This window comes from Harmonia axyridis, chromosome 7 (genome assembly GCF_914767665.1).
Source record: "Harmonia axyridis chromosome 7, icHarAxyr1.1, whole genome shotgun sequence".
Classification (NCBI taxonomy): Eukaryota; Metazoa; Arthropoda; class Insecta; order Coleoptera; family Coccinellidae; genus Harmonia; species Harmonia axyridis.
Window position 1 is genome coordinate 4734013 of NC_059507.1, and position 23617 is coordinate 4757629.

At 34.3% G+C, this 23617-nt stretch overlaps 3 protein-coding genes across 5 annotated transcripts; 1 reads left to right on the forward strand and 2 right to left on the reverse strand.

Annotated features, from left to right (window-relative positions):
• Positions 1-360: 360 nt before the first annotated feature.
• Positions 361-11214, reverse strand: LOC123684152 (protein mesh). 3 transcript variants are annotated; one of them, XM_045623302.1, is made up of 12 exons: positions 10966-11213; positions 9204-9284; positions 7185-7801; positions 6819-7125; positions 5649-5909; positions 4898-5525; positions 4045-4655; positions 3736-3872; positions 3597-3675; positions 2951-3490; positions 877-1048; positions 361-641 (listed from the first exon to the last, which is right to left on the reverse strand). In XM_045623302.1, the coding sequence occupies exons 1-12, from the start codon at positions 11153-11155 to the stop codon at positions 536-538; spliced, it is 3729 nt and encodes a 1242-aa protein (XP_045479258.1). In that variant the 5' UTR covers positions 11156-11213; the 3' UTR covers positions 361-535. The 3 variants fall into 3 exon arrangements, with proteins under 3 accessions (XP_045479258.1, XP_045479256.1, XP_045479257.1); XM_045623300.1 differs by lacking the exons at positions 361-641; positions 877-1048 and adding an exon at positions 1378-2402 and having other exon boundaries at positions 10966-11214; XM_045623301.1 differs by lacking the exons at positions 361-641; positions 877-1048; positions 9204-9284 and adding an exon at positions 1378-2402 and having other exon boundaries at positions 10966-11214.
• A 1361-nt stretch (positions 11215-12575) lies between these two features.
• LOC123685239 lies at positions 12576-16626 on the forward strand. Its single transcript, XM_045624870.1, has 4 exons — positions 12576-12731; positions 13441-13524; positions 14114-16132; positions 16210-16626. Exons 1-4 carry the CDS (start codon positions 12668-12670, stop codon positions 16536-16538), a joined length of 2496 nt encoding a protein of 831 aa, XP_045480826.1. The 5' UTR covers positions 12576-12667; the 3' UTR covers positions 16539-16626.
• Positions 16627-17040: 414 nt separating this feature from the next.
• On the reverse strand, positions 17041-23617 carry LOC123685243 (gamma-aminobutyric acid receptor subunit beta-like). The gene is made up of 9 exons (XM_045624876.1): positions 23391-23617; positions 22250-22344; positions 22130-22197; positions 21932-22077; positions 19833-19990; positions 19493-19777; positions 19160-19378; positions 18053-18277; positions 17041-17891 (listed from the first exon to the last, which is right to left on the reverse strand). The coding sequence occupies exons 1-9, from the start codon at positions 23453-23455 to the stop codon at positions 17713-17715; spliced, it is 1440 nt and encodes a 479-aa protein (XP_045480832.1). The 5' UTR covers positions 23456-23617; the 3' UTR covers positions 17041-17712.

The following is a 23617-nucleotide window of genomic DNA, read 5'->3' on the forward strand; positions in this document are numbered from 1 at the left end:
TTCTAATACTGTAAAAAAAACACCTTTTATGTAATTGGGAATTATAGAACGTATAGAACGTAAGATAGAATTTCATGTCTATTCATACCAATTTTGGTTTACATTCGACAAGAAAAACGCTAAAGTTCATTTAGGACTATCTACAGCCAAAATTTAATTCCCATACCAAATTTCATCAAAATCGGATTAGAATAGAAATAATGTAATAATTAATATGGAATTTATCTATATACTTGCAAATGTTCATTTCAGTTTTTTCAACAAACAATAATGAATCTTTTGTTCACTTCCTTTATATTTTCGGGTTATATGTTGTAAAGTTTTGTTCGCAAGTATACCTACCTACCTTATGACAGGATATCTTATCAAATATATTTTTATTCCAGTTGTAAAATTCTTATAAATTATAAAACATAGAAAATTATTCGCTAAGTAGGTACATTATATCTAGACTTTAATATAAAAACTGTGAACTAACTATGAACACTTAGAACAAAAATTGTCTATGGATATTTTTAATTCGTACAGAAGAAAATCAGTAGACTGTTGTTTCTCTTGGTGATGACGTTGATTCAGAAAGAACATCATCATGATCTTCATCTACTGCAGTCAATTTTTTGGCGGCTCTCTCCTGTGCTAACCTGAAATTGTCGAATTTCTTTTTTTAGTCATTTCATCGAATAGGTTACAATAATTTGGTCATTCGCACTTTTTTGGTACAACCTGTGTATCTCCAAACAATTTTAGAATGGATCTTTAATGGAGTTTAAAAATACTGTGTCAAAAGTTCAGTTTAGAAATGAAGGAATATATTTCAAACATTTCCTTAGAGAAATGAGAAGTTCTAGAGAAGTGAAAGATTAAAGTGGTACCAACCTTTGTTGTTGTTCCATGGTGAGTTTCTCCTGATTTTGCTGATCGTTTTCTTCCGATATCTTCTGCAGAAATCTGTAGCCGAAGTAAACTAGCAGAAGCAGGAGAGGAATCAAAAATGCCAATATGTATCCATATGTCAGTCCAGCTTGTCTCAGTGAATATTCTTCTTGACCTGATTCGAAATTTTATATGAAATCTTTGCAAACAGATCTATAATTTAGTAGGAGAATATCTTTCGTGCGCTGCAGTGTTTTTTATATTAATCATATTATCTTTAACTTTTTGTACCATCTTCCTTTCAATGAAATACCTACCATTTTTCATTTTTAAATATCTCAGCATTGGAAAACACATTTTAATATTGGACATAAGGGGACAATAAAAAAAATTCAAGAAAAGATGGGTACAGTCTGTTCCTCAATTTCTAGAATTTTGCGATAATAATAAATAAAATTGAATTTTGAATTGTGGAATAGACTGTCTCCTACATCTTTCGATGCGTTCTTTTATATTCTTTATTTACTTTATCAAAGAAGTACAAAATATAACTATTATTAAATGGTGACAGACTATTCCACAAAAAATTCGCACTATATTTTATACAACGAAAATGTTTCCCAATTTGAACTTGGCCTGAAGAATGATGTGCTATGATTGGTCTGCAAGAGTGGAATTACTTATGGGTTCAACATTGGAATCGAAAAGATTCTTCTTAAGATAATTTACTTTCTGTAGAGAGCGAAGAATTGAACTTTTGGGGAAACATTACTAAGAGATTGGATGATGGTGTGCAATTCAAGTACCTACATTAAGAACTCAAATTCCAGGATATATCACTCCTTGGACACATGTAATTGTAAGTACTTGAAATTTTCTACATAAGGTACAGAAAACATCTTGAGAGTTGTTAACGAAACTAGAAACTAGAGATGAAGATTCAGTCCTTGAACTCTGGAGAATAAAAAACTAAAGTTTGGAATGTCGTCAAGTGGTAGAATCAAAAGTATTGAGTTCACTTCAAACGTCTGACACTATAGTACTAGTCGTTTGTGGTCTTGGTTTTTGCAGCTGAGCATACCCTTCAGAATCAAACAGATATCCACCATGTTGGAACTTCGGACTTTCCACTGGACTCTCTTCCAATTCAACATCGAAAGGTTTATCCTCAAACTCAATATCTGGCGCACCTGGTAAAGGTTCATGCGTTCTATAAACCTTATCGTACGACCTCCGCCTCTTAGAGTTCAAGGTTCCGGTAGAACCACTAAACGTAGGGCTTGAGACCGGAGAGAATTCGCCATCTTTCGTAGGACTCAAGTTGCCCACACTTGCCAGACTCATCATTGAGCGACTTTTAGCTCTAACCAAGGAGAGATTCTTCGGGCCAAGTTCAGGAATAGGTTTTTTATGGTAGTTATGGTAATATCTTCTGATTGCGAAAAGTACAACGAAAACTACAGGTAAAATGAATATAAGGATCAACCCTGCTGTGGCTGCGGCATGCCTCAAGGAATACTCTTCAGCACCTGTTGAACAGATTTTATGGGAAATATGTGGATTTCGAATTTGTATTCATTGATGAATTATATTAAGGGATATCAGAAATGTTACAGCCTAAAGGAATGCGTGGTTGATCATAAATTAAAAAAACTAGCTCTACTCCCACGCGTCAAATTGGTTTCAAGAGGTAATTCAAGTCTTTTGTCATGTTTAGACCGTCTAGAATAACTAGAAGGTTCTGCACAAAGGCTGTGAAGGTTAAGAGAAGTTTTCAAAACATCATATATCTCGATGTTTGTCATACATTCACTATTCGCAATCTAAACAGGTAAACTTATTGGGCTCCTATTTTAATTTGTCCGTAGTTGAGTGACTAGAACCTTAAGCAGACATTTTGTCATTTAGTTGTTCATTGAAACGTACAAGAGTTTACTCTGCTACTCCATAAATATTGATTTCTATCTCGGTAAACAAAATTTATTTCGAATGTTATCGTTTCATTCTTAAGGTGAACCTGAGAGTAAACTCAATTCCTTTTGGGTGTAACACCTTCAATGCCACTAGGTTTACTTACGTAAACATTCCGTGTATCCATAGACTGGTACGTTCCATTCACCATTCAACATACATTCTCTCCTAGGATCTCCATCCAAAACGAAGTCTTGAGCACACTCGAAACTGACTTTGCTACCAGGTGTGAAGAAAAAGTTTGACTTCCAGCCAAATCTAGGTGTCTCTAGGATACCGCAAGATATGGTCCTCTCTTTGCTAGCTTCCCTGATTTCTTTCAATCCAGATTTGAAGATGGTGGTGAAGAACGCGCAGTCCTTGTCGAGAGTCATTGCGTAATCGTATAAACATTGGTAATCCTTATTGGAACAAGCCTGATAGGCTAGTGGTATGTAATAATCCGAGATATTGGTCGGTATGAGATCTTTTATGTTCATCCTGAACTCTGGAACGAAGTCCAGGTCGTTGTAGAAGGCAGCAGTACGATCGTATTCATTGAGGAAGAGAGATTGTCCTATTGTGGGGTCTTCAGAATCGTCTATCATCCATAGCTTGCCAAAATTATCATAAACGTTCTGCATGTCGTTGATGTTGACTGTGATGGCTGAAACAAAAGGTAGCAGTGAAGGAAGATTGTTGTTTCTCGTAGTAGTCTAAGATCTGACTTCAGGTTTCTGTTTGGTCCGGTCTTTAACTACAAAACTACTTACGGTTCTTTGTACCATCTGGCTTAGTGAAATCATCCGTTATATCGAAGCTCCAGTTGCCGAAAAGTCCGAGAGTTTTGTTCTGAAATTTTGAGTAACATTTTATTATTCTGTTTTCTCCAGATGCAACTATTCTACTCACTATAAAAGTCCATGGTAAATACACTCTGGCGCTCATGAAACCCATGCTTTCAACAACTTCAACACCTGCTCCAGAGTCCAACATAATGATTACTTCGGATTGATTAAGATTATAAGTTGGTGTGTAGACCGTTAGACCTGAAAATTCAATTTTCAATGAAAACGATGCAAGGCATAATAAGAAAACTTAGTATTGACAAAAAGGTACAAATGAAATCTTGTCTTGCCTAAAAAGTGGAAATGCTAGACCAAAGAACAGGAAAATTATTCAAGGGAATTCGCTTAATGATTCCTTGAAGGCTGTACTAACCTGAGAAATGTTGGAATTTCAAGGACGGCCTATCGAAGAACAGCCTCTTCTCCTTATTGGCAATAACGTCTAACCTATACCTCCACCTAGCTTCTTTAGGCCTCAACCGTACTTCAATGATAGTTGAGGCATTCCCTCTCACAGCTATAGAGGTGAGTTGAGTAGCTTTCACCTCGTTGAACTTATTGGGAGGCATCTGCTCGAATCTTGCATGGACCTCCAATCTCTGTGAAGCCACGTTGGTCTTTACAAGAACAAATTGCCCTTTTCCGTTGAATGTGTATTCTAACCCATCGAATGTCACGATGTGAGGATCTCCATATACTCCAGCTACTGCAGGGCCTTGGTAAGCTGTACAGTCTGAGGTTGGCCTCCTTTCAAATTTGAAAGTTTCACATCCCACGGCTTGGCTATCTTGCCAACGGCAACAAACGAATTTTGGGATCACATCGTGGTACCACTGGGAGAGAGAAGGAACTTTGGTGGATTCTGTGTAAGGGTTCAGTCCTAAATTGTGAGATCTTCTTGGGTTTGATCCTCCAATCTGATCGTAAGATAACATCAGGAAATTGTTTTTGTCGTAGCAGCATTGTTGTTCGCCTCCTTCATTTCTATGAAGATAAAAAATATGATTAATAAAATTTGAAAATAAAGGGGTGAGAATTGATGAGTAAAAGTTGTTACAAGCTTTTACTCACACACAGATTAACATATAGACATATAAAAATGGTTCAGGGTTCCAGAAGATGCTATAATAAAGAATAATCCCAAACGACGTTTGAGAAAAAAAAGGTAATGGAACCAAACAACTTCTATGAAAATAAAACTGCTTGAGGTGTTTGTCTGAACTTACGTTGGTAATCCTGAACGAACACAGTGGATGGCATTTTCTTGATAGTAACATAATGGATTTGAATCTCTATCACAGTCAAAATCAGGCATATATCTTCCTTTATCCACCAAAGCCTGTTGCAAAGTGCAGGGACATTGTGGCAATTCATGGGCAAAGTTGCTTAGATATCTATCATCTTTTATCCAATTGTCGCAAAGAACAGTTGCCCAATCGTCTCCATATACTCTCTGCCATTGAGGTCCGAAGTACCAAGCAAGAGGAATCGGCCTACTCCATATAAGAGGTGTTATTTTAACAGTAGTGTTTTCCACGGGTATGGATTCCGTGAGATTGATCTGAATGAACCCCAGTGTAATATCTTGTTGAAACCTGTTGTCGTTTAACCTATACTGGGAGGGGACAATGACATACTCCCCAATATTTTGAACGTTGGTTGCTAGCTCCGTGATGTAGACAAACTGGGGTGACACAAGGGTCTCTCTGTAACCCCACAAAGATATCCTGATGTTGGCATTTGCGTTTGATGTTAAATTTTTGTTTTCCCAAGATATCTTTATCTCGGCTGGTGATTTGTCATGGTATGTCATGTCCGAAAAAAATATCTTCTGGGCAGCCATTGAAGGTGTTTCTGGAAGAGAATGAGATTATTTTGGCGAATAAAACTGCCTATTTAGGTAACTGTAGCTTAAATTTGGCGGTACTCGTTGCGAGTAATACATTCATCGATCTATAAGGCAAATAATTTTCTCACCTACAAAATATCTTCCCTTCCACTTGAATCTTTCGTTTCCAACAGCAATCTCAAACCTAACCCAACCTTCAGCCATCAATGGTGGTTGGATACAGATGGCTCGATTCTTGTTCACAACAACACCAACAACAGGTGGAGCAATATCGAAGATGCAGGTAATTTTTTCCTTTGGTTCAAAGCAAGGTCCTGTGATGTTAACGATTGTTCCTCCAAGCATGTTACCGCTCTCTGGTGCAAACATGAGATCCAAACGGCCAGCATCTGAGATAGAAATATTATAATGCATTTATAACTCTTCAAATAGGTATTCATTTATTGTTCTTGGGGAAATTATACGATACGAATCGATCGTGAATACTCACGCGGAGTTTAATGTCACCTTTATTCAGATTCGTGAGGAAAACTCATTGTTTTGATTCTGGATAACAAATTTTCAGACCAAATCAACAAATTTCATCGAACAGCCATCGTTCTCTCCTGACATGACTCCGATCGACTTTTTTCTATTCGAAAGTCAAATTACCAGTCAAAATATATATTCAATACCATGGAACGTAAATTCTTGGAAATTTGCTTCGAAATATATGTCGAAAAGTATCAACAATCATTCTGAAGTAATTATCGGTAAATATAACTATCTCATTTACATTGTTATCTTCTACCTTGAGTATTTTCTGGTATAATTGATTTTTTCACGTCACAGTAAGAATTTTCATGGAAATAGTTGAAGTAAGCTTATGGCTAATGAACATGCATCCAGGAACTCATTGCACGAAAAATCTGTGAAATCTACTCCCCAATTGAAGTCGATCTGATACACAACTATCACCTTTATCCAAAAATTTTGAATGAAAATGATAAAGATATTCCAAAATATAGTTCTTACATTTGTATTAATAAATTTGAAGGAATTGAGATTCTGGGTGTTGAAATGAAATTATAGAGTCAATCTCCGTGCTTCATCCTTGGAGACCACATATACCTATATACAGTTGTAAGGCCTTTAAGATCGCAATGTCTTCCTGGTTTTTTTTCAAACTAAGTTCGTTCAAGAACAAATTTTTGAGTATTATCAACATTAAGCTTTCTGCCAATCGACACTTATAAGATTAAGGTGAATTTGGTAAACAAATCGAAAAACAAATTCAATAAAAATGAATTCTTACTGACCAATGTCCTTGTTGCAAGTGCCCAACAAGATATTCTCATCTATCCTGAATATATGACGTCCTGGAAAACCGTTGGCAAAACCAGTAGATGTAAGATCCCTTATAACCATATCTTGACTGTAGGGCTTGTATTCATACTTCCTGGTTCCGTTACCTCCGTTGAACCCAACGAAAGCAGGGGTACCACCCTCTCCAGATGTGGTATCACCTCTTGCTTCGGTGTGTGTTGTCCAAGCAAGATTCAAGTAGTTGAAGATGGCATATGTGAAGACCTCGTCTGTTACCAGAACCATTTGGAAAGTATTGGTCTGAAATTTAGCATTTTGTTATCACATTTATGCTTAAATTAAAGATTACTAATACTCACCCTCATCAAACTGTCAGATATACCTCCAGCAAACGACACATTCTTCCAGGTAACAATGATAGCATGCTTAGGATCAAAACTATCAGTACCTATAACCCCTTGCCTTATATCCCACTTGACTCTTTCTCTTATTTCTACACCCATCTGGTCTTTTCTGTCCCTGAGATCCCTTTCCAGTCTGAAATACACTCCAGGGTTCCTCTTGTCGTAATCTTCAGCTCTCAGCTTTCCCATCCTGCACTTGCTGTAGAAGATTCCAATGAAAGCTGGATCATTCACTTTGGGCCAGCCTGGCACAGGAAAGGTCAGAGGGTACTTATCGTAGGTAGGTGGTGGATCACTGAATTCCAAGTAACCATTCAGGGAGACTCGAGTGTAATTGTATCTGAACCCGAAGAAGGGTAGTTGGAAATTGAGGTTTTTGTGAACTATGGTGGTGGATGCCTGGATTTGCTTCTGGTAGTCGCCGTCGTTATCCCCTCCACCTCCCTGGTTGTAGAATGGATACATGAAGAGGGAACGTATGTAGTCTAGTCTGTCTTCTGTGATTGTGTAGGGTAGACCACTTCCACCCCTTTGGTCAGTTGGTGGAGGTGCAACGTTTGAAATCATCGGATCTGCAAGAGAAGATTGGTATATTTTAAGGGAAAAACCTTGGTGGTGGTACATGCAATGCAGGTTAAGCACTGTGTGCAGAATTTTAATTGATGAAACCAAACCAGTGGTGGAAGGGGTTCGATTATTGATGTATCAATCGATAATGAATTAGAAGGAACCCACCACAGTTTAGATAAAGGTTCATTTTTGTTTTTGAACTGGGTTCAATGCTTCCTAACTTATGTTCTCAGAGCAATGCAGATACCCCTGTAATATTAATGAATGTGGTAAAGCCAAATAGGTCTATATTTTGGCAAGGGTAGGTGAGGAAAAATGGATGCGTACGATTCTGAAAGCAATTCAAGATCAGCATATTTTTGGCTTTTGGATCAGTGTCTGGAATTATCAGAAAATATTGAAATTATGCGGCTATTATGCTAACATGCATACAGATATTTTGCACGAAGCTTGAGATTATTATAAAGCTGAAGGCTTTCACGGCAGAATACGTCAACAGAATTGGAAGAAGTAAAATACATCTTTATGTATTCACTTACTCTGAATTTTGTTAGTTACCTTGATAAATGTTCTAAATCTTATTCTTATGGATATTTCTGCTTGAGTTTTAGGTTAAATAAATCAACAAAAAATAGCATATTTTTTTTTTCTTTGGGGCTCTAGATAGATATCAAAACAAGTCACAAAGGGTGACCAAAACAGTATTTTGAAGTGGAATAAAACATACTTTGCCAAGTTTTCTTTGTACATATAGGCAAATGTTTTTGCCAGAAAATTTCATTGGTTCATGATGTTAAGGATTCAATGTTCCATCAAAATCTATCCGTCAGATATCACTGAAATTTTGTATGTATCTGAAGTTCAGCCTTGATATGAGTCATCAAAAAATTGAGATTTGTAGCTTTCACACGAGATAAAATGATCAACCCATTCTGATGTGATAATCCTTTGAACCACAGAATATCTTTCTGATTAGTTTCAAATTCTTTAGGTCATTTGCAGTGATGGTCGAAGAAATTCCAAAATATAAGAATAATGCAATTCTGGTGGGATATCGTTCATAACAAAAACACGCAGCCTCATTTATTTAGAAAAAAATTGCAAATTTCAATCATAAAATCGATTTAATTCAAAGTTGACAAATTTAAACGTAAAATGTATTTCTAGCAAAAATAAAATTTTCCAAGGACGCATCTATTATTTTCTGAGGAAGTTTGAATGGAACTGTGTTGAACGATTCACATGATTCTGACATTTCAAGCAATAATTAATCTCTTGGTATTACTCTCGAAGCTGATCGATAAAAAGGCTCTGTATAATAAGCATCAAAAACATAAAAAGCATGAAAGATGTTGGAAAGCACAAGCAGAATGACGTTAGAGAGTTAAGAAGCTGTGCACTAACCGTAATCGTTATCATAGTAGGTTATATATTTTCCAGAAGATCTATGGTAAGTTATAGAAGCTCCTGGCTTTGGTAGAGGAACTATAAGGTGAAGAAAGGACAATTTAGTAACATTAATTCGACTTAGACTGAATAAAATGAATGAAACTTTCGAGAGAGGAACTGAATTTTGTGTTTTTTAGCGCTCTTTCATTCAAGTCTATATAAAGCTTGAAATTCTTGATATACATCTAGACACAACATTTCAACTAAGACGGTTGTATCTGTACTGAAATATTAGTTTTTTCTTTCAATTACAGACTGTTCGGGGAACGAGCTTTTAAAAAATAATCTTTCCCTTTTCCTAATTGATTTACAAATGATTTCTTCAAGCCTATTCTATAAATAAAGTTGGAATGTTTCAATTCAGCATAGGCAATCATTAACAGATATGAGTATTTTATTGACAAATATTGCTTAAGTGGTAGGTACGTACAGATCAAACATTCATATTCAGTCTACTACAGGTGGAGCTGATAAAATTTGTTAGATACACGATATCAACCTGTGCCCTCACAAAGCTGAATTTCAATAGCAGATTCTTTTATTTCTTTGGTTATATCCCAAATAGACTTTATTTAAAAAAAAAACGCTCAATTTGAATCAAGCATTAAATTGAATATAAAAGGATTGCTAAGTAATTGTGCACAATGATCAAACCTATAGTTCATTATAATTTGATTTCATAAGTTTTCACATAGGTAATCAAAATTGCGACAAAATATCTCATGAATTATCAGGCATGAGTAATCTTCTGATTAATCTATTGGAAAAGTTTAAATATTGTGAAAGTATTATATCTATATATCACTCGATTAATTTGTCAAATATATTGCTCTTGTGGTTCTTCTTTCAGATTAGTTTCGGAGAATTGGATTTTACTAAAATACGATACAAAAATCGGTTGATCTAGTGATTCCTCCTTGAAATGGATTTTCATCGAATTTTGATCGAAAAAAAATTAAAAATCGATTTCGAAAATATTACTTCTTAAGAATTACCTAGTTGTCATCAATATATGTATAAATTCTGATGGTAATCATTACTTTACATATTTTTTCACTAAATTTTGAACAAAACTATCTTAAATACAATAAGTAAGGCTTGCGCGCTTGTTGTATTTTGTCATTCTATAATTTCCAAATTTTTGGTACAAGAGTGGTCATAAATGATTGGCTTTGACCCGTTAATCAAGAATTCGAGGTCTCAATCAATTCAGTTCGTCTGCATTCCAAAAAATGTATGAATGACATTGTGTTGAAAATATGATTCTGTTTTCATGGGATGATTTCCATAGAGTAATAACAATGGTATTCTGAAGTTCTGATTTGTGTTCAGAAGACGGAAAATAATTATACGAATACGAATTTGAACAAAAGCTCCTGACAATGCTTTTCACATTTTCTAAAAACTCTTTGGTATGATGGTGACTCATTGGTACTTGTATGAGTCACAATATTTTCTGTGTTTCTCCCAAAGTATTTATGAAGGATTTTCATTGTTTTTGACTGATTCACATTGATTATAGGTATCTAATAAGCAAGTCCGATATATTATACGTAATTTAGTTTCTTGAAAATGAACAGTTTTTCTTTTTCAAACTACTTCGAGAATAGACTATCTACTTCAAATTGATTTTGAGGGTATTTTTTATTGGAAGAGGTGTAAAATATTCCATGGTTTTTCAGAAAAAAGAATATATCCTATGATCGTATCGATTTACCATAGTTGTTATCTGGTATGCCTCCATTTTCATTGGGAAATAGATTCGTATTTTCCTCTCCAATTGCTCCTAGAACTTCCTGTTTCATGGGAACCCCATCTATACTTTCCACATCATTAGAACTAACACTATTGTCGCTCAGAACTAATTTCGAAAAACATATAAGAACTAATATTCGAATTTTCACCATTTTACAATGTTCATCTATATTGTTCACCACTTTAATGACGAGATTGTTTCATGAATCCATTCAGTCCTATTTTGAAATTTGTGTACTCTCAGATAGATATATCTTATCAGATTACGAAGATGATAAAAAATATATAGGTGAGTAAGATTATGACACATTATTATTGCTCTGAATACCTCGGTTTTTTTTCATACAGGTGCTCTGCAAAGAGTTCAGATCAAAATAGGAGAAAATAACGCAGAATGTTTTGTTTTGTGCGTAGTTTTTTTTTTTTGGAGAAAATCATTGACGAGTAGAGGCTTTTGCGCCATTGTTCAAAATTGTTTGCAGTTGAAAAATGCTTTGCAATTATGTAGGATCCGATGAGTTAAAAAAAAAACATGCATATGCTGTCAACTATCCAGATCAGTGAATTATTTAGCTGATATACAGGGTGATTCACCGGGATGGCCTATTAGACGTTTATAGAAAACTAATGATAATTTTTCGCTGAAAATTTGCATATTGGGGTTTGAGACAATGATCTTTCTCCCTTGAATATTTTCAGATCTCTACAACTTCCGGTTATACCGGAAACAGACTACTACTTCCTTATTTCAAATGGCACATCCAGTATATTATTGCATCATTAGATAGCTTCTTTGATGACAATTTCGGCAATATGCCATACCTTGGGTAAAAACTTCAAGGTTTTATGAGTTAAAATGGGATTCTTATAAAAAAAATGGTGGCGATGACCACTCACATTTTTTTTGATATTTCGGCAGAAAAAGCTCTTTTCGATTCTGCAAATACGTATTTTAATTAGACTGTTTACGGTTTGGACCAAAAATGTACAGGGTGTTTATAAGAAGGTAATGAACTTGGATAACTCAAATTCATCAAAACTTAATATTTTCAAATTTGAACCTATATTTTTCATTATTTCATTCGATTGTTATTGTCTCAAACACCAATATTATGATTAGTTTTCCATAAATGTCTAATAGGCCATTCCGGTGAATCACCCTGTATATTATATCTCAAAATATGAATTTATATCGCTTGTTTTAATGAAAAGTCATCTTTATTCACAAATGATATAATGATTATTTACATATTTAAAAGATCCTAGAATTATATTGATTGATAGTTGTTAGCAAGATTGTGCTGTTGTTTACATCAAAGTAAAAAGTTACTATATGCTTTTTATTTGCTGAAGCCATTCAATATTCATTTCAAACTTTACATTATGTTGTTTGACGTCTTATTCAAATCTCATTAAGTTTCAAATAATTCAAAAACACAAAATTCTCCACTTGAACATTCCTTGATTTAATTTTCTTCAAGATTACGTCATGAAAGTTTCAAAGAAAGCGTTTTTCGACGAAGTTTGCAATTTTTACATACCTACAATATTTTTCACGAATTCCTAATATTCCGATGTTTTTATCATAGCATTTCAATGCAATAGGACGATTGCAAAATGATTTCATTTGTTGTTCGCTTCTTTTATCAACATCATCGAAGCTAATGACAATGAAAATATATTTTTTATTGTCCATTATTGGACTATCTTTATTTAAAGAGGCAATTGGTGAGGAATTATATTTTTTATTGTTTTCGATTGATGTGTTTTATGCATTGGGTTCCATATTAAGGAATAGTGTTCACAAACAATTTATGAATGTATAGCCTTCCATATATTTTGATTTGATATATCTATAATGATCAATAGCAATTATAGCTGCCTAATTAAAAAAAAAGCCTTCAAGTCGAAATTATGCATCGAACTTGACAATGTTATTTTTTTCATAAACAAAATTTCAATTCGATCGGATGTGTTGAGATTTTGATTTTTTTTATATTCATCTTTGAGTTTGTCTACGCGATCAACATGAAATTTTGCATGTAAGTAGAAAAGATAATTTCCAACGGCTATGTTTACGGAACCCTTAGAATTTTGGTTCATCAATACCGAAATCCAAATGAAATTTTCAAAAATTCATATCTCCAGAACTATTACTGATAGTACTTTTCGTTGAAAAATTTTTGTATACAGTATGATCTGAGCAATATATATCTTCAACTTTATGATTATGTGTAGTTAACTTCTTGAAGAATTTTTTTTTTAATTTGTTTCTATGATTATTTGTTTGTTAGAAAACTCTGGAAAAGTATACTGTTTTTGAGGGGTTTACCTTTTTTTACTCGGAAGTTAATTATTGAAACTGATTAACCAAAATCTAAAGCATGATAAAACCCAAACTATAAGTTTTAGAGGTTTATGATTTTTGAAATTTCAGGGGGAAATTTCATATCAGCAGAAGAAACATCCCCTCGACTTGCAACAACAGAAGCTGCACCCGTGAACGTGAGCAGTGTTTTATGTAAGTGGATGAATTCAAAGCCAAATATTCAAATGAAATTAACACTCACTTTTTCTTCAATTCAAACTTTTTTCGCGTCGAAAATGAATTGATCAACATCGAACCCATCTGTTGGTAGCTATTACTTTTTTTTTGTCAAAACGTACAAGATTTTGTCAAACATTGTGTTTTATGACGTCATTAACTTCTCTCAGTCTTATCATATAGCCTGCTATATTTTCAGTTGGTCGTAACTTAATATTTTTTTCATTGAACGTATTTAGTTCAGATTTTCACAGACTTGTATGGTTGATTTATTATCCTATAAAATAACAAGGGTTCGAAACGAAAATTTGAACCTCTTGTAAGTCACAAACAGACATATGAGATCAAAAATTCCAAAGAACACTTCACTTAATGTTCAAAAAAAGGCAAATTTTTCAGATCACATTTTAAATCGCCGCTTGTAATGCAGGAATAAATCTACTATTTCCGGAAAAAACTCATTTTGGGACAAAATATGCCACTTCCGCTTATGACTTGAAGATTAAACAAAAAATTTTCAAAAAACCCCTCTATTTTTTCGAGGATTTTATTTTTTCTGTTGCAGCCAATTATGATGGACTTAATCTGGTACGTAATGATGATCACAGAACAATGGGATTCGTCAATGTTACAGAAAACGTAGGAGTTTCTTTCACAGAACAAGATGAGGGGATTATTATAGTCCTACTAGATTCAAAAACAGGCCAAGCCGCATGTTTGGCAGATAACAAAGTTGCAGTGACCAAAAATGAGGAATTCAAAGGAGACGTAATTAAAGCATTGAATTTAATCCTGGACAATTATGTTTTCAAGAAAGAATCTCTTCCACAATCGTCAGAATCTGCTGATGATGCTCTAGAATTGTGGTCGAATGTATATCTTCACCTAGGTCATCCCAAAGAGAAGGGAAGCACAAGTTTTCGTAGCCTCAAATATTTACACCTGTTTTCGAGAAATCTGAAACACTTATATTTGGGATCCTTGAATGGTTTGATCCCAGGAAACGGTCCATACCCTCTCAAACAGAATCTTAACCGTTTCCTTACAATTTCTATAGGATTACAAAAACTTTTCGGTAAAGCACAGGGAGGTCTGAAAAATATACTGTCTAGGAATGTTACATTTGAAGTAAACCCTCTTTTCAACGGCAAAAACGGCCTTGAAGTCCTGGTATACGTTCTAAGACAAACAGGAGCTAAATTCGACCTCACAGTATTGTGGGGCAACCTTCTGAACAACATAGAAGATCTTCTAGACATAATTGGCAAGCTTGGTGGCGCTGAGAGCAAAAACGGTGTTGATGAAACAGTCGCCATAGTTGGACATCTTTGGGGAGCTATACATTTCCGTATACCGATAACTAACTTCATTCAATTCCTTTTCGAATCATCTTCCGAAGACCACTGGAGCCAAGCTGACGATGGAGACTTCAAAGAGATCCTGAAAGACGTGAAGAACATCACCGATCAACAGGCTAAGAAATACGATACCGCGATAAAACTCAGTGGATTCGTAGTATTCTTAACGAACCTCACCACAAACTCTGTAATTGAGAACAACGTGAACATTTCTGAGCTTGTTGAGAAATGGCGCAAAAGAGACGTAATAGGAGGGTTGCATATTATAACTCATATCACTTTCCACATCTTCAGTCCTGCTAAATATAGTGACTTATTATTCAACAGCTTCACAGCTTTCTTGAATGCCACTTCTGATCCAGATTCATTGAAAAAAATTCTACCAGGTGTATCTCCCGAAGATTTCACAGGAGGAGGGGGTTCGATACTGAATGCAATCAATAAACAGTACAATATCGATGACCAACTGAAGAAAGGAGGAAATCCCAATCAAATACTGAATGGAGTTCCAGTTTTCGGCCAGTTTTCGAAAGTTTTTAATAACGCATTAGGAAGAAATTTCGACTTTGCTAAGGCTCTGAATGGTGGTACTTTCAGCGATCTCCTGTCTAGATCACCGTTTACCAGACCTTTCCAAGCTGGTTTCGATGTATTCTCCCATTTTGTACAGCAAGGTGGAAATTTCTTGAAAAATATTTTCGTCGATCCAATCAGAAATTTCCTTCCTAATTTCCCAGGTGTACCCGGTTTACCTAATTTGCCCCAACTACCTATTTCTCCAAATTCACCACAACAATCACCTCTACCAATTCCACCCATTGTACCCCAACAATCATTATTACCCCTTCCATCAAACTTGCCATTCTTACCAGCTGGAATCTTACCCTCTAATACCGTTGCAAAAAATACCCAATCTGATGAATCCAAAGCTACTACGGCTAAAGATGTAGAAAAAGAAGAAGAATCCAAATCAACAGTAGGTTCATCCTCAACTAAAAAACCGGTTGAAGATGACGCTGAGTCTGAAAGTGCAGGAAAATCAACTACGCCTTCTAGTGAAGAAACTCACTTGACTGCTTCCATTTCAACTAATCCAACCTCTGAAGGTTCAGAAACTCCAAACGAGATCTCTGAAGGCACATCCAGGATCTCAACCGAGAAAAAGGGAGATGACAATGAGAAAACTGAAGAATCAAATTCGGTTACTGCTAAGGCTTCCACGTCAGGTTTGTAAAATTCTGCCACAACTACTATAATTTTCAAATTTTGTTTCAAGAATAGTATCTTACATTCATTTTTACAGGATCCACTGAAGAGGCTATCGAATTCAAGCACCACAAGAACAAACATCACGTTCAAAACAAACACCATGAAAACCACAATCAGAGGCATCACCATAACAATAAACAACACCACCACAGACATCAACATGTTGAAGAAGATCACAAAAATAAACACCACTCTAGAAAACATCAGGAAAAACATAATCACGAAACGGTCCATCATAACAGAAACATAAACGAGAACCATCATGAAAGAAAACATAACAGAGATCATAAGCATGAGGAAAAACATCTTAAGAGATCGTTGTCCATGAAACATCATGATAAAAAGGAAGATATTCATTATTGAATTTCCAATTCAGTGGGTTGTTCATATCGAAAACATAAAAGAAATTATGGTGGAGGAAAACAAAAAGAATAAATACATGAAATTATTACATGAAGAATATTATTTACCTCGCAATATTATCTTGCATAAACTATACTGAACAATGTTTATCTTTAGGATTATCCGCGTTAAAACCTTTGATTCTTGAACATAGTATCTGTCCGTTTTTCAGAGATCGAGTTGTGAACTAGAACATAATTAGGTTTCAATTGTGTAGCTTATGTCCAGAAGAAGTGGCTGCCTCGAGAAAATTATCAAAATTTTTTCGAACATTTCTGATTTATACTTCAAAAAATGGACTAATAGCACAACTGCAAGCATTTTGTGATATACGTAATCGAATCAATCAATAAAAAGGTACAATATTTCCATGAAGGAACTTTTAATTTTTTTTAATCTTCTAAGGTATGGAAGGTATGAATTAACAATAAAAGTGTTCAGGGTTGTTTGAAAATCAATCAAATTCGTAATTTTCCATTTATTTATCAATATAACTGATATTTATATAATATTTAATATAATCATGTACCTTGGAGTACATTATTCATTGGTCCTATTTCGGTTATAGCTAAATCCTATGAAAATACTAAATATTCGGATAAAATATAACATCTGCTTTCATAAAAAACCTTAATGATATGGAAAAAAATACATATTTCATTATATTGAAGTTTTTCCAAAGTAAATACATCTGAACCAATCTCATTTTGGTTTTTTCATAAGTAGATGTCACAAAACTATGATCATGAGAAGATTGAATCTATTTGAAAAGCAATAATACCAATATTCAGTGTATTGCTGTAATACAATACAATTAAAATTTGAACAACCGGTACTGACACATTTTGTTGTTTATATCTAGGCAAGTGATATTTTAAATTTTTGATATAGCATTATTTGGAAGCAACAAGTAAGTAATCGAAAATTGATTTTCTAAATAATGTTTTACATTATTTCAGTATTGATATCTTCACCATACTTTTTATATTTTTCTTTAGATTCCATTTACCATGTATGAAAACAAAGAAACTCTTATTGCATTCTCAATACATACATAATATTATTTATGTACTTTCACTTTAACCTTAACCCCATTCAATAATTCTTCAAGAGACAAGTAATAATGTCATTTTTTTCATTCGAAATAGTAAAATAGCCAGTAACCAACGTTGAATAAAGTGAAGGATATGGGAAAAACTATTCTCGAGTATTGGTCTATGACATTAACATCCCTGATTTTAGGCATGGAAGCTTTTATAACCAGGGCTCCTTTTTTGATGGCATGCATCATTTTGGGCTTGTGAATGTTCCCTACTGAAATAAAAAAATGTATTAGGTAAGGTATCCTTTGAAATGGTCCAGTGGAATAATCAAAATATTTGTGTGATACGATTTCGAATAAATGAGTATCTCTTTCAATGGCGAAGTGGGGATGTTCACACAGTAGCTTGATAGTCTATATATCTGCTACTTACTTTTATTGCCCCTGTATCTCAATCCATTTGTACGATAATTGTATGCGTATCCAGTTGTTCTGGATATACGAAAACTTGGAGGAAATCTAGATTGATCAAAGTCAAATATTTCTCCTCTTGAGGAATATTTATTTCTGATTGACGGTATGGGGCTCATTCTCACTTCTTCGAGTTCTATGATATCATCACTGTTGAATTTGTGGTCTGTTGAATTGACTTTATCGGCTGGAAAATGTTTGAAAAGGTGATTATTACACGAATTTTTTTAAAATTTGGTATGGGACAAGGGTATTCTGATTGACACCCTGATAATCTTATAGAAATTTTTGTTTTTTCTGGTATATGTTGTTTCATAGGAATTTCAGGACTTCAAATAATAGTGATAATTTCAGACACATTCGATTATTCCTGGAAAGAATTAATATTCAGGAATTCAAATAGAATTGTTAGGTATTGAAATTGCGTGATTTATATACCTAATAAAATTCGTATTCCATAATATTCATAGTATGAATCATTTCTTTATTTTACCAAGTATTCAAACTTATCTTGTGCGTATACAGGTAACACCTTCCTGAACAAACTGTTTTACACTATCGGTAAAATATACCGTTACCAAATTCATACGTTTCACTAACCTAATTACACTCTCTGAAAACTGTCAGTGAATTTTCTGTTTGTCTAAGGCTAAGGTTTCGTTCTTGATAAGACGGGAATTCAATGTTTTGTACAATTAAAATTGTGTTTACTTCAAGCACACAAGCATCAATAAGAGCAAATACAGAGGTACAGGGTATGAATGAATTGATAATAAATACAAGGTGATGTTATTGTATACCAAAATTACTTCTTTTTTGGGATGAATCAATTCACCTGAAATGAGTAGGTGAGATCATAATAAGAAAAAAGATCATGTTAGAACAAGTGGGCTTTTTAAACCATTTTCACCCATAGTTAAGTTAAACTTCTTTTTTTCGATTATTATTCTATTATTATTATTAAATTGTGATTCTTCTAGGAAAAACCTATGACAACGTATATACGAAAACAGATATGAGATTGGAAAAAAATAAAATAAAACTTCAATTTATCCAAAATTCTCATTACCTGTTCTATTCTTCTCTAGTTCTTTATTCTTTTTACTCTTCTTCTTAGCTCTTGCACCCCAATATGTATAATTGACAGCTGCGTATTCTAAAAGAGCAGCAAAAACAAATACAAAGCACATAACTAGGTATATATCAATGGCTTTGACGTAGCTGATACGAGGTAAAGAACTTCTGACCCCTGTGCTTATGGTAGTCATGGTAAGAACAGTTGTAATACCTGTAAACAAAAAAATACTGCAAAATTTACATAATGGTTCGAAATTTCTTTCTATCTCGAAGAATAATCAAAATCCAAAAATGTTTCAATGAAGAATAATAATTAGTATCAAACCTAATGTTACTCTGGCACTAGTGGCTTCATGGTTTATCCAACAAGATACCCATGATAACATAACTATGAGAATACTGGGAAGATAAGTCTGGAACACGAAGTATCCAATATTCCTCTGGAGTTTGAAAGACAAAGACAGCCTCTGATATATCCCTGTAGCCAGCTTCTCCATTCTGTCGTTAGTTTCATAGCCAACTATCGTGAATTGAGGCAGTTCTGCCTCTTCAACTCCTCTCACAGGGGTGTCCTTCCAGTACATCACGACATCCATAACGGTATAACCATCTGTAAGTAATTTGGAATATAAAAAACATTGGGAAAATTCAGATTTCGAACTCACAACTTTCTATTTCGACTGTACAATTTTGAGAATCCAAGGGGTAATAGTGTAAGTCCATCATACAAGCTAGGGTGGTGGTGAATCTCATTCCGTAGGTGATACCACCCTCACCGTCCAATCTTACAAGCTTATTTCGCTCAGTGACATCGTGGAAAAAACTGAAAATTAAAAAAAAATGTAGCCGCTTTATAGGTATAGGTACTAGCTGTACAGGTATTCCTAAATTAAAGATTGGAAAATTCCTTGAATTTTGAGGAAAAAAGTCCTATAAACATGGGCCCGCAAAAGCTTTGTTTGAAAGATACAGGGTGTTTTTTCCAATCCTACTCTTTTGTGATGATTATAAAAGTTTATCGAATCTTCATTAACTTTCGCTACAAATGATGTAAATAAGTAGGTACCAAATTTTATAATTAGTTTATTCATCACAGCTTATTTACTGGAGTTTCAAAATGATTTGGATTATCTTGAAGATTACTAGCGAATTGTTTGAATTTTTTCCTCAAAATCGGTAGCAGACACGACAAAACTAAAGGGTGTTTTTTTAGAGCTATAGAACTTTAGATTGCAATAAAACAACGATGGATTATTCGATTGACATGAATTTTATTTATCCGCAAGATAATCTTGTGTCATTACATTTTAAATATGATTTCTGGCATATGACCGCCACGGCTGGCTCGGATGTAGTCCAATCTGGACGTCCAATTTTCGATGACTTTTTCCAACATTTGTGGCCGTATATCGGCAATAACACGGCGAATGTTGTCTCCCAAATGGTCAAGGGTTTGTGGCTTATCTGCATAGACAAATGACTTTACATAGCCCCACAGAAAGTAGTATAGCGGTGTTAAATCACAAGATCTTGGAGGCCAATTCACATGTCCAAAACGTGAAATTAGGCGGTTACCAAACGTGTCTTTCAATAAATCGATTGTGGCACGAGCTGTGTGACATGTTGCGCCGTCTTGTTGGAACCACAGCTCCTGGACATCATGGTTGTTCAATTCAGAAATGAAAAAGTTAGTAATCATGGCTCTATACCGATCAACATTGACTGTAACGTTCTGGCCATCATCGTTTTTGAAGAAGTACGGACCAATGATTCCACCAGCCCATAAAGCGCACCAAACAGTCAGTTTTTCTGAATGTAACGGTGTTTCGACATACACTTGAGGATTAGCTTCACTCCAAATGCGGCAGTTTTGTTTGTTGACGTTGCCATTCAACCAGAAGTGCGCTTAATCGCTGAACAAAATAAAATGGATGTAGTGCGCGATACGTATTCCGCAAAGAACCATTATTTTCGAATTAAATTGCACTATTTGCAAGCGTTGTTCAGGCGTGAGTCTATTCATGATGAATTGGCAAACAAAACTGAGAATAAATCACTTGACAGCTGTTAAATCGGTCGTCATCTTGAACAGTAATGCCAACTTAAAGTTATATACCTCGAAAAAAAACACCCGTTACTAGCTGTACAGGTGTTCCTAAATTTAAGATACAAAGAAAAAATGGCAGATTCCTTGAATTTTGAGGAAAAAAGTCCTATAAACATGGGCCCGCAAAAGCTTTGTTTGAAAGATACAGGGTGTTTTTTCTAATCCTACTTTTTTGTGATAATTATAAAAGTTTATCGAATCTTTATTAATTTTCGCTACAGATGGTGTAAATAAGTATCAAATTTTATAATTAGTTTATTCATTACAGCTTATTCACTTCAGATTCAAAATAATTTGGATTATCTTGAAGATTACTAGAGAATTATTTGAATTTTTTCCTCAAATCGGTAGCAGACACGACAAAACTACAAGAAACCAAAAATGTTGGATCAAAGTTACACCTTACATTTTTCTGAACTACAAGTGGTCTACCAAAAAAAAATTCTGGAGGAAAGAAGAGGGCACTGCTACAGAAAAAATATTACCCTGTAGATTCGCATTCAAAATTAGCGTATCACATGATGAAAACTTTAAATTGGAATATCCATGCCAAATTTGAGTTGAATATCTTGTGAAGGGAAGAAGCTTTGGAATGAGCCAAATAACTTATCAGATCTTTTCAGTGTAGTAGAATCTCGAATGAAATATCGATTTTACCTGTTTTTATCATTTGCAAAAAATGTATCAGGAACCCAAATTTTCTCAGCGAAGTCTCCTGCAAGTGTCAAAACTTCATTCTGGTTACTGAAGGCTAATCTTTCGTCCTTCCAATATTGATTCAAGTATAGTGTAATCGTGTAATCCTAAAAATTCAAGGTTATACTCCCAAAAATTTGTAAATTGAATGAATTTCACCATATTGACTTCGGATATAGCGTCGAAGCTTGCAATAGTAAGGTCCATGCCTATTAAAAGTGGATCTCCTGAAATGAATACTTATGATTAAGGAGGAATTGTTGGAAAAATATCCTTTACCTCCAAAATTTGGTCTTAATCTAATGTCATACCCTTTCAATAGTCCTGATATGGTCTTCGTAACATTATCTAGCCTTTGTGATGAAGTTCTAGTGCTGAAATGTGATAAACAAAGCCAAATCACCCAAAAATTCCAATATAAGGTGCAGAAATATAGGAATGCACTGACGTTAAGTAAGGAGCTTTTGAGCGCTCATGAAAATTTTCAAGAAATATCGTATGTACTTTTCAACCACTATATCACAACCAAGTACTAGATTTCTGCTTGATCGTGTTCACGATTTGAATGTTTCTTTCATAAAGATATTGAAAAGATGATCAATGAAAACGCTTTTAAAAAAAATTCGAACATACCTCAGTCATCTCGTAGGTATTATTTCCCTCTTTTCGTCAAACAATCAACAAACATTACAAAAAGTATCACCTCCCTTACTAATTTAAATTCTAAAATACAGACAATATGACGAAATAACCGAACGATGAATTGAGAAATGGTATTCCATATTTTGAAAATTAAGAGACCAAACTTTCTACTCGTTCAAAAATCTACAATATAAGAACACCTTGATCATCACATCTCTTCTTTTATGAACGTAAACATCAAATCCTAAACACGATAAAGCAGAAATGTACTATTAGTTTGCGAGAACTGCTTGAAAGTTCATACGATATTTTTGAAAAAAAATTATGAATACAGATTTGAACAAGACTACAAAAGCACTCGATTTCACGTCAGTGCTTTCTACATTTATATTATTGTTTTTTGTATGATTTCTCTTAAATTCAATACGATATTTTAATACAATTAAGCAAATAATAAACCAAAAATTATTCAAGCTCTGACGTGAATACAGAAACTTTTGGGCTCTAACTCATTCATGCGGAATTTGCGCTCTTGGTGGCCACATATGCACTGTTTAAGGTATATATGTGGACGAAGTGAACGAACGCTCAATAGCTCCCGACTTCAAGTTCATTTTTTCGCAATTTTATTTTTCAATTTAATTATACCTAATAGACATAATTTCTGATTTAAATAAAAAAAATGGAATATTTTTCAAAAAGTATAGTAAATTTTCGTGTTGGTATTTTTGTATTTTGCAAAATTTCCATACGAAAATACTAAAATAGGAAAAAGTACCTTAGTTCATTGAAGCACAAATGTTGACCCAGAAACATAAACAAAACACTCATGACGTTCCACATAATTGCTAGAATTTGAATAAAAATATCACAATGATTCGTATAAGAAAACCGATCAAAATATATTCGAATTGTGAGTAATCGAAGATAATTCAACACTTTTTTTTATCTGAACTCAACGAATTACTGTTGATGATGGACAGATCCCTAACGATCCTGTTCCAC